The 20,914-nt window shown below is 30.4% G+C and overlaps 1 protein-coding gene across 1 annotated transcript; it reads right to left on the reverse strand.

Moving 5' to 3' along the window:
- Positions 1 to 634: 634 nt before the first annotated feature.
- On the reverse strand, positions 635 to 15,702 carry LOC108909520 (protein obstructor-E-like). The gene is made up of 5 exons (XM_018713888.1): positions 15,441 to 15,702; positions 12,372 to 12,572; positions 6,624 to 6,749; positions 1,733 to 2,027; positions 635 to 1,117 (listed from the first exon to the last, which is right to left on the reverse strand). The coding sequence occupies exons 1-5, from the start codon at positions 15,475 to 15,477 to the stop codon at positions 1,084 to 1,086; spliced, it is 693 nt and encodes a 230-aa protein (XP_018569404.1). The 5' UTR covers positions 15,478 to 15,702; the 3' UTR covers positions 635 to 1,083.
- Between the last annotated feature and the right edge of the window lie 5,212 nt (positions 15,703 to 20,914).

The raw sequence follows: 20,914 nt of genomic DNA on the forward strand, positions 1-20,914 counted from the left end.
GATGCAAGTAGCAATGATATTTAAAGGTACCTATGGCAAATACGGAATTTGCTTTATAGGTTATAATTCACCAATTGAAATACTCAAGTCATTTGTAAGCTATTTTGTCTTGCAGATTTTTGAGGAATAATTTGTTATGCTGCACAAGAGGCAACTATTCTGCATCAGTTAAAAAATCTATTTCGCTTTTTATTTCATTTATACTTAACAATTGAGTTGTTATATTTTAACACTATTTTTTTTCTTAATTTTAATCATTTAATTAATGCGACAGGATTGATAATTTGACGGATACATATTTCTACCATGAACATCAAATTAATTTATCGTAAATGTCATCATTTGGATTCCCTTTTTCGAAAATTTTAATAATATTTGAGAGTAGTTTTACAAAAAAATTGTTTGATAGAGTTTCCATAGCGCTCGCAAAAGACTGAATTTTGAATGAGAAAGTAATACTTTGTAGCATAGAATAATAAATAACTATTAAAGCAATATACTGTTGTATTTGTGGAACAAGTTATAACGTTTTTATGGAAGCAAGATTGACTTTACTTAAAAAAAAATTGTATCATGTATTTGAACATTTATCAACATCTGGCTTAATATCATTTTGAAGGATTTAAACATGAGCTAGTGTTTCTTAAATTTTATTAAAACTTAACACCAAATTACCATATATACAAAACATCCCCGAATGGCACAGAAATACAATTTTTATCTAAACAGAGAAACAGATAACAGTGTTATTGTGATCTATGCAGTGCTACATTTTATCCTACATTTTTTTAGAGTATCTAATATTACTTGAATATGTAGTAAGTATATATCTAAAATTTTCATTTCTTCTCATAATATTAGATAGGCAGGTATAAAATGGAACATATCGATAGATCATTGCTTAACTGACACCATTTTTAGAATAAATAATAGGTATATGATAATAATCCAATTTTTCAAGAGGAAGGTACTAAATAGTAACTATAATTTATAGGTATCTACATAGATACAAAAATTAGAAAGTACAAATACAAAATATATATCCCATGAACTGTGAAGAGTGACATATATTTCAATTAGTGATTAGTTCTTCTTCTTCTTCTCGTAATAGTCCTCGCTGAAACAATAAAGGCAAAAATTAAGTAGGTTAAAATCCATAAAAACCTGATGATTTGGTTATTTCCGAATTTTCATTTTGAAATAGAAAAAGTGCGATTGCTTTATACTACTACGACTACGACTGATTAATATAGATTTTATGTTAGTTTATGCTCCCGAGAGACAAAATATAGAGACCTCACAGCATTGTATTACGATCAAATCGTACAAAACTGATGAATTACATGGTGACTTTAATGCCAAGGCAAGACATGAACGTTATTATAACTTTGTAAAAGAGTAAATATACTTAATGCAATCAGATAATTATTTTATAATTCCTATAGTTACCAACAGAAATATCTGAACGAGTATAGTGGAGGATATGCAAGAAATAAAAAGTGCAGGTCTCCTCAAAACAAATAAAAATAACAATATTTTTCTAAAATCTTTAAAAAATTAGTATCAGCCTTGGGAGAAACTTTTTGACTCCACTGGTTAAAATTTAGTTATAATCGTTTTGTTTATTTTGACTCTAAGGATCAATCCTGAAAGTTTATCACAACGTCGTAGTGTGCCCTGCATGTATTTAAAAAAATACACTACTATATTTTTTTAACTCTGACTGACTTACCATCCTGGCACATTGGCGGGGTCGTCACAAGTGAAGGTCTCCTCGTTGTAAACCTTGCCGGCAGAACATGATCCTTTTTGTGGCATCACTGCGTTTCGGCAAATATAAAACTTCTGACAGTCATCGGGATGGGCGAATGTCGGGTGGGGCAGTTTGCTTCCGTTGGGACCTTCGGTGTCGCCGTCTGGGCATTGGAAACCGTCGTCCAAGGAGTCCTTTTTGGACTTGAAACAGTCCTTGCGCTTGCTGTCGCTGGGCCAGGCGCAGGTGCTGTCTATGTCGTCGTAAATGAGACCTATGAAAAAAATATTTATAAAAAAACTTAGTAATTTTCATTAAAAGTTTTAATAAGGAAACTGAAAAAGTCAAAAGTAACGTCATTTTCTTCCAGATGAAAAATCTTGTATATCTTCAAGTAGATTACTACCATTGTTTGGTATTGAGATAAGCAACTTTACATATTTTTTTTATTTTCCTTGCCTATTTCCATATACAGGCTGACTTATAAAAAACGGCCCAAGCTGTAACTCTGTTAATAATTGTTCTATTTAAAAAAACAAAAGGCTGTTGCTAATGGCTTGACAAATACTACAATCGCGCACTGATTTGAATTTTTTTTGCCATCATCAGAACGTTAGGCGATTTTCAATTGTTTTTTCTTAAATGTCCAAGTTATTGTTTTTTTTGGCGTGTTCGATAGAGATATTTTTTCTGCAGTCAACGATACATTACAACTTGATATTTGTTAAATATTTTATGGAAAAAATATTTTTTTAGGAAATGTATTAGAGAAATGCTATGTCTAAAGTAACAACAACAAAGCAAAACAAATAGGTACCAAATCAACTACAAAACAAAAATGTAACAATAAAAAACCTATATAAAAATTGTTCGAACTGTCTTCCATCTTGTTGAATACATTGACATCTTCTGGGCTACATCATACGTAGCATTTGATATTAAGTTTGGAGATATTTCACGGCAAACATTTATAATCCTCTCTCTTAAAATATCTACATTTTCCGGATGTATCAAAAATACTTGATCTATAAAATATCCCCAAAACAAAAAAAATCTGCGGGGTTGAGGTCAGGAGAACGGGCGGGCCATCGAACAGAACCAGTCATGCCAATCCACCTTTCATCAAAATTAGTGTTTCTTCTAACATTATGCGGGGGAGCACCATCTTGTTGAAAATAAATCCTATACACTTCTGCAAGCGGTAAGGTATCCAAAAAGTTTGCAAGATTTTCTGACAAGAGTCTACGATATTTGTCTTGAGTTAGAGTTCCATCGATGAAAAATGGTCCAATTAATCGATTACCTAGAATACCGCACCAAACATTGACACTGAATCTCCGTTAGTAATTGGTTTCAAGTTATTCTGGGATTGTCTTGACTCTAATATCGATGGATATTTCGGTTAAAATTGCCATTATTATTAAAGGTACACCCATCTGACCATATAAACTTTCTCTAAAATCCTGCGTCTTGTTGTATCATATTTAAATAAAAATGGCAAAATTGCTCCCTTCGACACGATCGTTATCTTTTAACACTTGCACTTTCTGTGGTATGTTTGATTTAAATTTGTGTTTTTTTAAGATTTTGTGTACTGTGTCTTTTCAAGAATTAATATTACTATTTTCCTCAATATTAAGCAAAACGTCTAATTCTACAGGACCATTAAAAATGCGTTGCGAATTTTTAAGCTTTTTAAAAGCACCATACATTCTGAGATTATCTTTTAAATTTTCGTCGCCGTGGAACATCTCTGTTTGGAAACCGATTTGCATACAGACATTCTGCTTAGGCACTGTTTTTATTACATTAAAAGTATACTTGCAACATATCGGTCAGTTCATTAGTGTTCATGTTTTTTAAGTTACAATAATTTCTTTGTAATTAATAACCACTTGATAATACACTTATATAATTAATTTTATTGCGTTTTTATAATGTTTTGGATTAATTTAAGATGTGCAGCAAATAATGGCATGATGAAGTCGCTGGCACGGATACATAAAAATGGGTAACTGTAATCCATTTATTATTTTCTTAATATATTCTATGAATATATTTTAGAGTATATATTCCGTGAAATATTTCCATATTTCTTAATGTGTCTCTGTATACTTTTATGAGCACGTGGTGGCATACAATTGTTTACTTAGTTAGAATATGTAAAATCACTTTAGTATAGAAGAAAGTGTTTTTTCTTAAACCGTAAATAAAAATGTGGAAATAAATATATGTCTCGGGAGCAACTGTCCTTTGCATAATTAGTCTTTATCAAGGGTGATAATAGGAAGAGTACATTATATTTCTTTGAATGATTGCATTAGTTAATAATTTTAATTTATCAGGTACGTGTTTTATATTAACTATATTTACATTTTTAGTTTATATTTTGGATAATTATTTATTACTAGTTATTTTCTAGGTATTGACTTGATATGATTCAATACTAGTTGGGGCATAGGTATAGCATATATAGTAGTTACAATATTAGCAATTGGGAGTCTTATGACTTTGGGATTATATAGGGCGTTTCTTAATAACGTGCTAATATTTAAGGAGGTTATTCTTGTCAATTTTAAGAAAAAACTTCATATGAACATATGTCCTAAAATTCTTAACTTTTGAACTACAGGGTGCTAAAGTTTTATGAAAAAACATTTTTTTTATGATAGCTTTGATATTACCCTAGATGTTTTTTTCAAATTTACACGCTTTCTATTCATCGAGATGCATTTTCTGATGTACAAACAATTTTATTATTTTTGTCAGTGGCGTCTATACAGGTTTTGTATTGAATATTTTTGTAGAAAAATATATTACGCCACTGCTTTTTCTTAAAGTAAGTAAAGTAAAATCATTTTTGAAATCCTCGTTCCTTCCTGAGCAAATGTGGTGTCTTGAATTTTTTTCGCTTGACGTACGGTTTTCACATAAAAAATAAAATTCATTCATTTGCATCTTATTGAACCACTTACGAGAAAAAAAAAAGATTTATGTAACTTTGAACAATAATTTATTTAAGATTTAAGACTTTTAAACGTTGAAATTATGAAATTACAGTAATATATGTTACGCCATTCCAAAATGTATGTAACATTTTGGAATGGCGTAACATATTTTTCTTCAAAAATATTCAATACAAAACCTGTACAAACGCAAAAATAATAAAATTGTTTGTACATCAAAAAATGCATTTCGATAAATAGAAGGCGTGCACCAAATTTGAAAAAATATCTAGGGTAATACCAGTTATCATAAAAAAATGTTTTTGCATAAAATTTTAGCACCCTGTAGTTCAAAAATTAAGACTTTTAGGACATATGTTCATATGAAGGTTTTTTCTTAAAATGGACCCAAGAATAACCTCCTTAAATATTAGCACGTTATTAAGAAATACCATGTATATCTTTTGTACACTTTTATTTCCAGTATCGAAGAACATTGTTTGGCTTCATTAGACAAGGTTAAAAGAATGAATTTGAATGAAAATAATTAACAGTTTTTGCAAATATTGTGTCAGTCACTTCATAACTTCTTAAATAATTATACTTTGTTAAATATACAATGGAAATATCGACAAAAAGATTAGGAAATAGTGATTATTGGAAAATGATAGGACTGGTGTAGGACTTATTTCTTCACAAAATTTTTTTAAATCTTGAAAAACCTGGAAGATAAACGCAATTTTTTGGTCAAAATTAGTATACACCCTGATACATTCTGGACTAGCGGGAAGTTTGTTATTTTATTTAAAGAATATTTGTACAAAATCAAAACATATATCTCACTTTTTGTAATTTCGAAACTATACTTAGGAAAAACAGTTTTATGTTGCATTTTGATGATAAAAGTTGAACTTTCGAATTTATATATGTTTTCGACAGAACACATAGGGTGTTCTATTTATATTTTTACATATTTGATGAAGCGCCTCCTCACCATTACAGATTACAATAATATAAAGTATAATAAATAGTTTCAGGCAATATCAGTAACTATACATACTTAGGTATCAAAATTACTTTTAGTTTGCAATGCTACTTGACTTGTATCTATGTATAGATACTATGATGTATACTTATGTGTTATAAATACTTTGTCCATAGTTTATTTTCATATAATATCAAGGTCGAATACAAATTAGTTTTATAAATTTGATTTACATTAAATATGATTAAACGTTATTTACGATAACTAGAAATGCCACATATTTAAATAAAATATCGATTTATAAGAGATTATTGTAAAAATTGGTATCAATCATATGTATTTATTATTATTACTTTATTTTGTAAGATAGAAAAATCTTTTTTTTATGTCACAAACATTTTAAATTTTGTTTAGTAGATAATTTTAAAATAATTTCCACATTGTTAAAAAAAATAATATTGTAAGAGTATATAATTTTATTTCAGTATCCACTACTGGAATGACTGAACAGTTAAATGTGACATTTGGTAGAAGCAAACCATATGTTTTTTGTTTTTTTTTTTAATCAATTTTAGGCTTAACGAACATTTTGTACCTATATTTTGTTATTATAAAATGTGTTCAATTACTTGAAGAATTACAGTAAATAGTGACTTCATCTTTAATAGTAAAATAAATCTTAAAGTTTTGAATTCTTTATTATTTTCGCAAAAGTTGCAGTTAATTTTTGTAGCTATTTAAAAATATTCCTTTTACCTTTAGAAAGTCATCTTTGTAAACTCATATACAAAATATTACAACAGATTCACTCATAATAATCCACTGATTTTGTCTCTACTTCAGTTTCTCCTAAGCTTTTGCCTGAATGCGTGGCTGGAGATCTACTTTGAAAGCAGAGCAATTAGTTAATATACCTAACCATTAAACACATATAACTAACCTGGCGGGCAAGCTAATTCATTTGGTTCTCCATCCACACAATTGTAAAACTTGTCACAAGCATTTGCGTCTGGATGGCGGTAGTAACCATTGGCCCTTGGACACCCTTTACTGGGTTTTGGTTCCTCTGAAAAAAAAATCACGATATTAATCTCTGCATAACATGTGTAGTTTTTTTGTACGCCAAAATGGTTACTCTTAAATAACTTTTTAATTTTATATAATATTAAAAGGGGGTTAAAAACAGGCATAAAATAGTAAATAAATGGACAGATTCGCTACTGTTTTAATATTTTTTTGTTCCATCTATTTCATATTAGGTATAGTAATATCACAGATAAAATAGTATATTGTCTGTGTAATATGTATTCAAATCTTTAATACTTATCTTACTTTTTGTGTAGGCTAGTCACATATTTTTAAATATATTGAAAACATTTTGACAGATATTGTAAACTGTAAAGCTAGCTTTTACATTGCTAGTAAACGCTGTTATTAATATACAATATATCAAAAAAATCTGTAACCTCGAAATAAATCATAATTACTTAATTTGCATATTATAAAATTATATCAAACATTTCAAATCGTGCCTATGTTGGTTATAAGGAATATTTTCACTTGAATTCAATTATTGTCTCTATAATATCTTAAAGCCTCTGGAAACCTTTAATCATTTTTTAACGTCCCAACATTTTGAAGAATTGTAGTAGAAAGCAGTAAATATTTCATTTAAATATGTTTAACATCATTTAAACACTTTTATAGTCATAGTAGGTAATCGTGAAATTAATTTAATTATCTAGCATTAATTTCGAAGTAGCTGTAGGTATGCATACAATTTTTTAACATCTAGGTCATGAGAAATTCTCAAGATTAAGTGTCTGAAATATTTCTCTCTCAAGGGGTAAAGTCTGCTACTTGAAAACCAGAATCTTAAACGTTAAGGTGTGTCAATGGTATTGTAACTGAGTTAAGGACATACATGAAATATTAAGGTAAACCAATATAAAAAATTTAAGAGGGCTTCCTTACTATGAATGCGTATTTAATATTTTAATTGATTTATTAACTTTTGGAGGGGCATGTCAGTTAATAATTAAAATTGTTTTCATTAACACAAATTATTATAATGTGACTTAAAATTCGTTGTATATCTCATTTTTTTCTAGTTTCTAAATATTTTTTCATTTAGATTTCTGCATTTTAATTTGTTACTAACAAAGAAAAGAATAAATAAAACGCAAACGACGATTACATCACTTCTGTTGCAATTATTGACTATTGACCCTCATGAGAACGTAATAACTTCCAAATGTCATACTGACAGTTGGGAAATGAACTGAGCTTGACTTTGCTTCTTCGCACAAATTGCAAAATATTCTGCGAACTCGTTAGATAACTTGTAACCTTGTAGAAAGTGGAGCATATTTCAGCAATTGTGCGTGAAGTAAACAGCAATGAACGTAGTGAGAAAAAAACAGTGAAAGTAGATTATTTAACATTCATAACACTGTACAATATTTGGAAAAGAGAAAGAGTATGCAAGCTCATTATAGATTCCTTGAAAAACATAGCAAGGGTGTATTTGAGTAATTTTAAATATTGCTTTGTGTTTTACATCGACTATGCGTATTTTGTTCAGAGAAAGTTATTTTGAAATATATCATAACAGCTCTAGGGAAAAATGTATTGTGTTTGTCCCCACAGAAAAGACTCCTAACTACTCTATGGGTTATATGCCTCAACTAGTTTTGAATTACACCAAACTAATACTCATTAAATAGTTAATAATAAATAATTATGCAAAATAAAAATTAAAAATGATATGTCTAAATATAATTAATACAAAAACACATAAATATTAAATTATAAAATAATACAATTATTCAAAGAAACATCCTGTATTCATGCTGTGCTAGCCTTGCCAAAGACTACACATTTTACTTGAGATTGTTTCACCATCAGGCAGCTTCAACTTCAAACTATTCAAACTATTACAAAAAAATGACACTTTGAAAGGACAGTGTCAAAAACTTCTGGACATGACTGGATCCATTATAATTGTTTTTCTATCTGATTCCATAGAGTAGCTATTTCCTGCAACATTAGCAGTTCGGAGTCATTTGTTAAAATTTATGTGCAATAAAATGGAAGAAAATCAACGAATAAGGAGAAGTAAAGGCAGTGGTTCATTCGGTAGTGAACAAAAGCGTTTAAAATCAAGTGGAAAAGCATAAAGAACATATAAAAACTGGATAGTACCTGAAAAAAATTATCTCAAAGAGCACCCACATTAGCATGATCTCAAGGGAAGTTGGTCATTATTCAAGGCCTAAATCCGAGAAGAAGTACATTAGCCCTGACTTGAATATTCACAGACTATTTAAAGCCTTTTTGCAAATGCACCCAGATTCGATAGTCATCTATAAATTTTATAGGTCTGTTTTCGTAAAGGACTTTCCCAACCTATGTTTCCATAGACTACGAGTCGATACTTGTAGCACATGCGACAAACTTGACTGTCAAATTAGAGCTAACATTAAGTCAAGCCAATCTGCCAAAACTCAGCTGGCGCTTCATCATCGCAAAACTGAGAGAGCTAGAGAGGTGTTAAAGCAAGACACGATCGACTCTCAAGATCCCGAAAGCGCAACCTAAATTTCTTGTAAGTGGTAGTAGCTTCATGCCCTGCGACAGAGATTTTGCGTTAATAGAAAAACGCAAGAAGGTAACTAAAGCATACCAGATTGAAGAAAACGGTTTAGCAGAGTAAAAAAAAACATGAAATGTGTCTCATCAAAGTGAAATTGTTGTATAGTATTTATATATTTTAACTAATTTGATGTATTTGTATTGTTTTTTCCGTTGAAATTTGACATGCCGCATTTATATAAATGTATACAGTGGTCCAATAAATATCTATCTGTCTACGTCCTTTTGCTAGTTATTACCATTTACTAGATTAAATATGTTTAAAAGAATTTAATTTGAATATATAATAATACCCCATTTAGGTGCAAAAGTAGTACGACTATGGTCTGTATCTGAGCAATTTATACTAGAATCTATCTAAAATACTTAAAAATCTATTAATAAATATTTATTTTATAATCAAATATAAATATTTTGTTCATATTTTTGTGTTGTGCCAATTTCATATATGCCAGTTCCTTATTTCTATAATTTATTCATTTTAAAAAGAAAGTTTTTACGTAAACGCAAATATTATCTTATGTAGCAATCATAAACAATTTTCTTTTATAATTTTTGCAATGTATTTTACTAAAATTGAAACAAAACATCTGCTTAATGGTTAGCTTTGCAATAATTTATAGTCCAAATAAATTTCTCTGCATATAAATTGACTGTTTATTGCCTAATAACGTTGAATGTTCTCTCTACTTATAGTATGTCAAATTCGATTTCTGAAGCAAAAATTGAGTTTTGTGAAATTGAAAAATCATATTACGTGATATCTTATTCTTTCTGGAAGGTAGATGAACAAAACAAAAAACTGTCACATTTAATTTTAAGTCACTTAGAGTGTCTTTTAAAAATGAAATCATACACTTTGTGATAGAGAGTTTTCGACTGCCTACTTCCTTAGTGTGAGATATTTCTGCTGAAGCGGAAAGAGAAGAGAATGAAATTGAAGCAAAAGATGAAGCAGAATGAAGTGAAGACGGATGCGTTCCGGCAAGTGAAACAATACGTCCATATCTATGTAATCTGGAGTTGATTAATTTAATTAGACAAATACTGTTTTCAAAAATACGGCTGAATTTTTGACTGCAGAACTAAAGAGTCAAAGATTGGTGGTTACAGATATCGAGAAAAAGAGTTTCGGAAGTTTATCAATATTTCTTTATGGATGGTGGCTCTTTGGTGTACTGTACAAATGTTTATGATTTGATAAATGAATTGAAACCTAACGTTTATAAATCCGAGAAATGAAGATTCTCATAGATTCTTTCAAACAGGGCTACTATACAATGGAAATAAAGACGCACACGTATTCCCATTGCACATTCAACCATATTAAAAGAAAGTTGTGAAAACATGAGATCCGTTCTGTAGAAAACTAAATGTGTATAGTACAGTATAATTGTTAAGTTTGTGGTAATTTGAAATCCATGTCAATCATTTTGGGACAGCAATGCAGCAGTCAGGATTTGCCAAATGTTCCTGCTTCTTGTGTCTATGGGATAGTCGATACCGAACCAATCTCTACAGAAAGAAACATGAAGAGAATTACAATGTTACAATTCCCTAAATATAGCATACTCAGTTCATTATAAAACTGTCTGATGAAACAATTTGTTGTTTTCAACACTTAACTAGTCAATTTAATGGATGCTAAATTGAAAGAAGACTACGATACTATTGCAGCAGAAATGATATGAAGATACGAATACTTAGTGTTTAATGAATGTAAAAATTAATTTCTTGATTTTCCACCTGAATTACTTTCCTGAAAATATAGGTGATTATAACGAGGAGTAGGTTGAACGCTTCCATTAATTGATGGAGGACTTGTGTTGGTTACTGAAGAGAGAAGCTGAAGACAATAAGCTCGAAAAGAGTTCGAATCCCAGGTCATTCGAGGACAAAAGAGTACGTTACAATTGTTACAAACATAGGAACAGTTTAGAGTTTGAGTTTTTCCTTTCAAAATTACAGAATTTTAATTTCCGACTTTTTCCAAAATACAGGGTGTTTCTGAAATATGTGCGTTCTTTGAAAAAGGTGTTAATGGGCACGAAAATGAGCAATTTTTATTAAGCAACTGATTCTCTAAATGCTTCTGTTTTCGAGAAAATTAAATAAGAGAATTAACCATAAATATCAGTCGACCCTGTTCATCTTGTGCACGTGCGTTGTGTATTGTAGTATTACTTAGCTGGCGTATAAAATGTGTTCTGATAAAAAACTAGCAGATATGGTAGTAATGTATAGAGAATGTCAGTGCAATTTAAATGTGATTTAATTTAATGTGACCTAATAATAGAACAGTGCAAAAGGCAGTTCAAAGGTTACGGGATACCGAGAATGTCCAGCTGACATATGACGGCCACAACGTGTTTTCGACAACGAAGAAAACATCATATACCTCATTGAGGAAGATCTGAGGCGCAGTACTCGCGACATTAGCTCAGAAGTAGGTATGAACAGTACCGTATGGCGTGTACTACGGGAACAATTATTATTACACCCCTATCTACAACCCTACAAAGGGTTCAGGCATTAAATATAAATGATTTTCAACTCCGTGTGGAATTTTGCCAGTGGTTTCGACATAGCACGAGATCCGGATTTTACAAGCAAGGTGCTCTTTATGGATGAATGTTGTTTTACTAGAGACCATATTAAATTTTCACAACATTTAGAATTTTGACCGTCATTTGGAGGCATGTTTATTAGCACATGGAAACAACTTTGAACAATTTTTGTGGAGCAGGAAGTTTTCCTGGTGTTTAGCGCATTAAAATACATAAAATTAAGGCTTTTCCACAATATATTTTTTGGGATTTTTCGCCATTTACGATTTACTCAAACCTTGCCGGAGTAAAACTAACAACGGATTCAGCATATAGAGAGCTTAGTGAGGTCTCCTGGTCAACCCACTTTTTTTATTTTGCGTGCCTGCATAATTAGACATTGAGCGCTCCGTGATGCAATCATTTTTAGTATAGACGGCAACAGATTAATTATAGGATTACATTATTTAAGCTGTGCAATGACTTACGTAACACCGTTCGGTCACCGCAGTCCACGTTAGCGGGGATGTCGCATCTCTCGTGATTGGGGTCTTTGTCGTCGAAGACCAGGCCGTCCGGGCAGAGTTTCTCCTCATACTCGCCTTGGGAACACAAGTAGTACAGGTCACATTCTTCTGGATCGGGGAAGAAGCCTGTCCGCTGGGGGCACTTGAACTGGGCGCTGATTCCTGACAAATTAAAGTGGTAAATTAGGTAAACTGCATGATATTTCGTAAAAAAAAACGCTAAGATTATCTCTTTTTAGTTAGTTGGGAAGTGCTCTTCTTGAGTTATTAAAGTTGCAGACTTAAATCTGTTTTACATTTAGGTACTAATTTTTTACTTAAAAAATTGATCGAGAAATTGGCCGATTTATAAATCAAAAGTACCACCAATGTAGCGAAATATGCATGACAATATCTTGGACCTGAATTAGAATTTGGTAAATGTTAAACAGGTTTTAAATATCTAACTAAATCATTGAAGATGTTATGAGGCATGAACTTATGAACTTACATCCATCCATACTACATCTTAAAAATAATCGATTACTTTAATTGACAGCAAATTACAGAAACGTTCAAAACTAATTGTTCAAAATATAGAGAAGTAAATTATTATTTTGAATCATCATTCAATCATCAATCTAATTAATGAACTTAGTTTATTCACTCAGCATGTATTTATTTAACTAAAATAAGTTTACTTACTTCAAGATTATAATATGTTTGCATAATAGAAGTTTATAGGATATTTCAAGAATAAATAAATTGAAGTGGGACATCTCGATTAGCAGAAATATTTTTGCAAACTGAAATACTACTGAGTTAGCACAATAAAACGAAAACACATTTGAAACTGCTGACTACATTGTGATATACACACCACATACACACACGCATACTTATACACTACAACCGGCTGCACATCTACATATTTACATACCTATTATACATCTACACACCTATTCATACCTACATACCAACGTACCTACTTACGTTACATACCTACTACTGTATACTTACACATCTACATAGCTACGCACCTACACAACTACATGTCTACACTCCTATACATATCCTATATACATTCACACCTATACACCACATACTTACTCACACCTACACATACCTACACATCTATAAACTTACAACAATCCTATACACCCAATCAGATGACACATCTATACATATCTACACACTGACATACTACATAACTTTACATCTACACGCTTGCATACCTACACACTTACACATATACACACCTACATATCTACACATCTACACACTTGCATACCTACACCCTTACACATCTACATACATATCTTCACACTGACATACCAACATACCTACATACACTTGCATACTTACAAATACTTACACATCTACACACATAACTATGTATATACTGACATACCTACATATCTACACATCTACACACTTACATACCTACACCCTTACACATCTACACACATATCTTCACACTGACATACCAACATATCTACATACACTACTTGCATACTTACGTAAATTTACACACCTACATATCTCTGCACACACAATGTTTGTACTTTTATTTTACTGGTTTCCATTTTTGTAAGAATTTGTTTTCCCAGGTATTTGAAATATTAATTTCCTGTAATACCAAATTCGATACTTTTTATATAAGCATATCGATATTTCTAAATAAACGATGCCCCTGTTTTTTCATGGCTTACCATACCACTCAAGTGGTTTACTGCTGAGGCATTTTTATGGCAAGTAACGTCATTCTTAAATAAGTTATACTTCCCAAAGAAGGTGAAATGATACAAATGCAACTTTTTGCTGTAAAATTGGCCAATTATTTATTTTTTTAAATCTATAATGTGTATAATGTGTTTGTGTTTATAAGAAGTACAAAAATTGCATATAAAAAGTTACAGAAATGTCTATGCACAACCCTTGGCTAAAATTTAGAAATTATTTTTTGGCCATTTAATTGAAAATATAATCCCAATACCCAGTTTTACATTTAATTTCTAAAACAATCCAGTCGTTTTAAATTTGGTGTCAAAATGGCAGAAATTTCTTGTACGCAAGGGATAGAAATGTTCTTTGTTCAGATCATTATCCAAACAGATATTTGAATAACAATTTTACTAAGATTGCCAGTTTTTCAAAATTCAATTTAATTTTAACATATCTACTCGGGTGAATGAATCGTTAATAGGCTTGAAATTGGTGCACCATTAAGTAAATATAAGTTTTAAAAAAATGCGGAAACAAAAGTTAGAAAGCAGTTATTTTGCCAATACTCGATAAAATATGTTAATACTTTTTTAATTAATTTTTTTGTATACGACTTTTGTTTTTGTTTCTACATACATAGATAGCTATTTCCTTTGCTTTTCGTTATCTAACTCTAATATATCGGTACTTGAAATCGAACAATAACAGTACAATTGTTTATTAAAAAAGTTAAATAAAATAACTGAAACATTTTTTTACTATTTCATATTAATTTTTTGTTACAAATAAAAGCGGAATAATAATTTGTTTGACAAACGGTGGTTATGGCGATAATAAACATTCTTTTTCGTTCTGTAAGCGTAGAAATTGGCGAACGACTTTAAAATTACTACTGCCAATCTGATTATATTTAGGTTTCTAGTTAATTGTGCAATTTTTTATGCTTTCAAAAATTTTTTAAATTAAACTTCCGCCGAAACAGTGCAACGTTTACTTGTTTTGCGTCTAAATCAACACATAAATTTAGATTGAAACTATTTATGTAACGCGTTTTTTGTTATGTTGAATGCTTTCGTATTACCATTAATTACCCGGGAGTCTGTGCAGGCACTAGAAATATTCGATTTATTACGGCAAAGTACAGTTACTTAATATTAATAGTTTGTTGTATCTTATTAATATGACTGCCAAGTAGCAGGAAGTGCTGCATAAATAAAATTTTATATAATCGGCTGCACCACTAAAAATGACAAACGACCGATTCCCGACAGCTCATTACGTAAACAAAGGACGTAAGAACTCACCAGAAGCTTCGAGTAAACTCACCTGTTACGAAAACGAAAACTATAACACACTTGAGCATTTTGTCGATGAATATAAACACTAGACGCGAACAGTGGGGTCACAATTCAGCTGTTGGTAAAACAGAACGGGCGAAAAGCTGCGTGAAAATGGAGCAGTTGGAAGAAAGCAACTCGTAACCGACTTTTACCCCGAATGCATCGCAGTGGGCAGTGGGTATGGTAAGATGTTGGATGTGTACCTAGCGAGATTGATCGGATATCTGTGTCTTGCAATGGTACCGGTTCATTATACTCCACCTACCGAGACTTACTCTCATTTTTGTGGCTGTTGGATAACTTTTGTGTTTTCTTTCAGTGGGAGGTCTATTATAAAATATCTAGTAAGCTAGGTGTTATCTGCGTTTGTTAATTGACGAAAGAAAAGACTAGGTATTAGTATTGCGAAAGTAATGTTAGATAGTTTAGTTTTTTTTATTGAAATCATAATGTACAATAAACACAACTATACAATACATAAATATAATAAGTCAAATAAAATAGAACAATGCAAAGTAAGAAAAAAATAAATATAAATATAAAATACTACAATATACTTTAAAATAAATAAGGAAATACCTAGTTAAAATAGTATTAAAGTAATAAAATAGTAATTGATTCATGGATAAATTGTTGATCAAGAATTCTTGTGGACTTTTACTCATCAATTTATTCAGAAGGAATGTTTTATCAAACAGAAACTTCTTTACTCTGAATATAGTCTTTTCAATTTAAATCTTTAATTGTTTTTGCTTATACATTTTAAAATTCTATCATTTGGTTTTCATGAGTCTTAAATAAGGGTTTTGAAAAGTATCATTACTTTTGGTAAATTGACAATGAGTCTCATTTCTCATAGTACTCATACTTTTCATACTAAATTGTTCTTTATGTGTAATGGACATTGTATGCAATATATAGACAAAGCAATGTCAATATTCTGAGCTCGAAGAATTTTTGCTTTTCTTTGTAGAGTAAATACATCTGCAGTTGAAGTAGAGTGGATCCATATCAAAAATGCATCTGATGATACACTATATACTATATGAAGCTGTGATGAGCTCTTTTCAAAGTTTGTGATGACAGTTCATGATTCAGGTTACGGAGATATACATTATTTGATATATTCGTCATATGCAGTTAGTATGACAATCCCATTATAATTTAGGATCTAAATGTACCCTTAAAAAATTACTGTGTTAGGATTTTAAGTATCTTTAGTTCTCTTTGGCTAAATATTACGGTATCTGTGATCAGTAATTCAACTGGACGAGTCTTTTTTATTAAACCATCAAAAATGATCAGGATTGGATCATCTGCAAATTGGGCAGTTAAATCTGAATCATTCACACAACAAGGTAAGTCGGGCTAAGAACCTAACCTTGTGGTACTTCCGCATTTACACCGAGAATGAATTGTTGATGTAGTATTATTATGGATGACATAGGTATTGCTGTCTATTATTGAGGTATCAATATAGAAAATCTACAGTGTGAGCTGTGAGATCGAAAAAAAATTGTCTATGCGAATTGAATGAGACACATAGTCACATGATTTGCCATGATCAATGAATTGGGAACATTACATTATTTTTGTAGGTACAAATCCTATATTAATCTCTGATACTAGTTTGGTTATGGCTAAAGTTGTTAACAGACTGTTTCAAAAGCCGCATTGTCTGGAATTATATAGATTTTTATTATCGAGGTAGTTTATAATTCGTTTTAGAACACTCCATGTGAAATCACAATCCAAAGACAGTAATATCACAGTTTCTGAATTTAACAATTACTTTTCTTCTGTGGCTAAAACAATAACCGAATAACTTTCGTGTTGTTTTGCGTGAATGTTTAAATAGAATTCCAGCGGTTTCTTCCTCTTTTGTCTTTTTTCCTATCTCTGAGTATGATGTGTATGATGCGATAAGAGAACTGAAAAATTCCAACTGTTCCGATGTTTATGACATCTCTAGTTTTTTCATCAAAGAATTTGCCGATTTACTTGTAAGACCTTTGACAGATGTTTATAATAAGTGCATATCAGCTGGCAGTTTCCCTAATATTTTTAAAATCTAAAAGTGGTTCCTATTTTTAAAAAAGGTGACGTAATTTTTCCCAATAACTTTCTTCCCATCTCGGTCATACCATTTTTTGGTAAAATATTTGAAATAATAATTAAGAAGTGTTTTATAAATTACTTTATTTCGAACAAGTTATTGGGCAGTTGTCAATTTGGCGTTAGAGAAGGTCTTTCGACATTTCCCAAGTTGTGAATTGCGTGGTAGAGAGACTTGAGAGCTGGTTGGGCTTACCCTATGTGATCTTAGCAAGGCCTTTGATTACATTTCTCATGATCTCCTCATTGATAAACTTTTCCGTTATGGTATTAGGGGGATGCAGTTAGAACTATTCAAATTTTACTTTACTTCTAGAAAGCAATGTGTTGCTCTAAAAATTGATAGATCTGATCTGACTGCAGTAGAGAGCGGGGTACCTCAATGTTCGGTTATGGAGCCCCTACTATTTATAATTTATATGAATGACCTTTCTCTCTATTTGTCTCCTGAGAGGTGTATTCTCTACGCTGATGATACATCCTTGATTTGTAGCAATAATAATGCAGTTTCCTTACAATTTGATGTTAATGTATTGGAAAATAAAGCCAATGAGTGGTTCGCAAATAATAATCTTAAATTAAATTTGGATAAAACCCAACGTATAATGTTTTCCTCGGATAATAATATTACAAATGGATCCACAGTAGAATTATTGGGTTTGACTATTGATGATAGGTTATGTTGGTCACCTTACGTTCATTCTTTAAAGAAAAAACTGTNGGTGTATTCTCTACTCTGATAATACATCCTTGATCTGTAGCAATAATAATGCAGTTTCCTTACAATTTGATGTAAATGTATTGGAAAATAAATTATTGGGTTTGACTATGGATGATAGTATGTTGGTCACCTTACGTTCATTCTTTAAAGAAAAAACTGTCGTTTTATTTTTTTATTATTCGTAAATTAAAACCAAATTTTAGTCAAAGTGTTCTCTTAAAAGTATGTTTTTCATTGTTCCACTCTCATTTATGGTACGGTATTACTCTCTGGGGTAACTCTTCCTCTGCTATACAGATATTGAGAATGCAAAAAAGGTTATAAGGTTAATTGCTAACGCACAGTTTTTGGACCACTGTCAGCTTTATTTTAAAACACTGAGGGCAATGTCTTTACCGACTCTCTTTATATTTTACCAGCTTTTGGAAATACACAAAAATATTAATACATTTGTTTGTAACTCTAATGTACATTATCATAATATTCGACAGACTAGTTATTTGCGACCGCCTCGTTTTCGACTAAATCTATCATCCATAAATGCACCTCAGCTAAATCTTTACAATATTTTAAGTATCAGGAAATATCTTTTCGAAAATTGTTTTTATTCGGTGCTACTCCTGCACCGAATAAAAACAATTTGAGTGCTACCACCATGTTTTTAAATTTTTAATTATTTTTTGTCTTGATTATTTTAATTGTACTTTTGTCGTTATGTAAGTTTTGTTACTCTGTTATTTTTTGTTTTATACATTGTGTATTATTGTACTTATTACCTATAGTACCTATCAATAGTATTATACTATTGATATATTATGTTTGACTTACTACAATTGTACCTCTTTGTATAAAAAGTAATTAATAAATTTATCTTATTATCTTATCTTATCTTATCTTATCTTATCTTATCTTATCTTATCTTATCTTATCTTATCTTATCTTATTTTATATATTTAACAGTTTTGATGAAAAAAATATGGATTTTTAAAATACAAAACATTTTCAATTTAAAAGAATTAATAAAATCTGCTTTATTGCGTTTCCATGAATTTTGCCATAATTCTTACATATAGGCTTTTAAAAAAGAATATTTTCACCTAATTTTGCAAAACTTACCAACATTTAAATTGCATTTAAAAAAATTTAAAAGCTAAATAGCTGTTTTTAAAGTTCTCAGTATTTTATTCCTTTCAAGTGACAAAGAATAGGTAAAAATGTCATGCATCTAAAATGGAAAAAGCTCGAGTCTGACTTTCTCATATGTTGAAATTTCTTCACAGCCAATGAAGTAATGAATATGTCATCAATAAAGTGAATAAATCCTATTTCTACATTAGCATTTTCAACATTAAATATTTATCGTTAAATCATATACGTAAAGAAATATCAGCGAGAAAGATTCGTACGTTTATATCTCCTTGATCTTGTACTGATTTCCAAAAATTAAAATGGTTTCTTGAATTGATTGAATTGCTGAGTTTGGGTAAAAAATTAGTAAATATTCCGTTTAACTTCTATCGTTTGCCATTTGATGTCATTATTTTATATATAAAAAATTGCTGTCACTATTGCAAAAATTGCAAATATTTACTAAAATTGCAGACAATTACAAACTTTGAGTTTCTGATTCTTTGATTTTATGTTAGAATTTAATCTGCGCACTGTATAGACATCTTCAGTTAGGTCTTTAGTATATTCCAAATGAGAAAAAAAACTTAACCTGACTTAACCTAACTTTATGCCTTTATTTCTGTTTACTAAAGTTAGGTTAGGCCAGGTTCAATTTTCATATGTATGTATTAATGTAACCTAACCTAATATAACTTAATCTAACTTATATAGAAATTATTCGTTTTTGACAAAATGCTATTTTGGTAAAAAGTTGTTTACTAAATTTTTACTTGAGTTTAACTTGCGAAACTTGTTACTTGATCTATTGTTTACTTCGTTTAAGAGAAGTTTCAAACTGCAATGTATTGTATTTTAAAATTATCCGCTTTGTAAGCTGGAATAACAAAATCTAGATCTGCGAAAGAATTACATTCTACATACCTGAATAAAGTACTTACCTACCTGCATTTTTTTTTAAATAATGTTTATCAGTATCTAAATGTCCATAAATTATAATTTTTTTGGTTATTGTCAAATTTGTACCCACATTTAAATAACTACCTAATTCTAAATAGGCATGAATATGAATTTTGTTTCCTGGTATTTACAATTTGAAGGTTAAGTTTTACTTTCTCTAGTTTACGGTTAGTCAGTTTATTTATCACTTACTTAAATAAAAAAGAATGAAATTAAATAATTATGTCTCAGAATTCTAAACAATGTGCCGATACAGTTTTTCTTCACAACTTTAATTGGTAGGTATTTGGTAATTTCCGTATTTCGCGGTTACTGCAGATATTCTTAGTCGATTAATGATAAAATGGCGTATTTAGTTCTTCTTCTATTTACTTTTTAATCCGTTGAAAAATATCTTTCATGACAATTATACTTGGGTTTGTCGCTTTATCTGTCGTTGATATCTTTAGAATTATGAGATCATAAAACTGGAGATTCATGTGGGTAGGTGCCATTTTTAAACGTAAATATGTTACATTTTAGTCAATCGATAAACG

This window comes from Anoplophora glabripennis, unplaced genomic scaffold (assembly GCF_000390285.2).
Source record: "Anoplophora glabripennis isolate ALB-LARVAE unplaced genomic scaffold, Agla_2.0 scaffold251, whole genome shotgun sequence".
NCBI lineage: Eukaryota > Metazoa > Arthropoda > Insecta > Coleoptera > Cerambycidae > Anoplophora > Anoplophora glabripennis.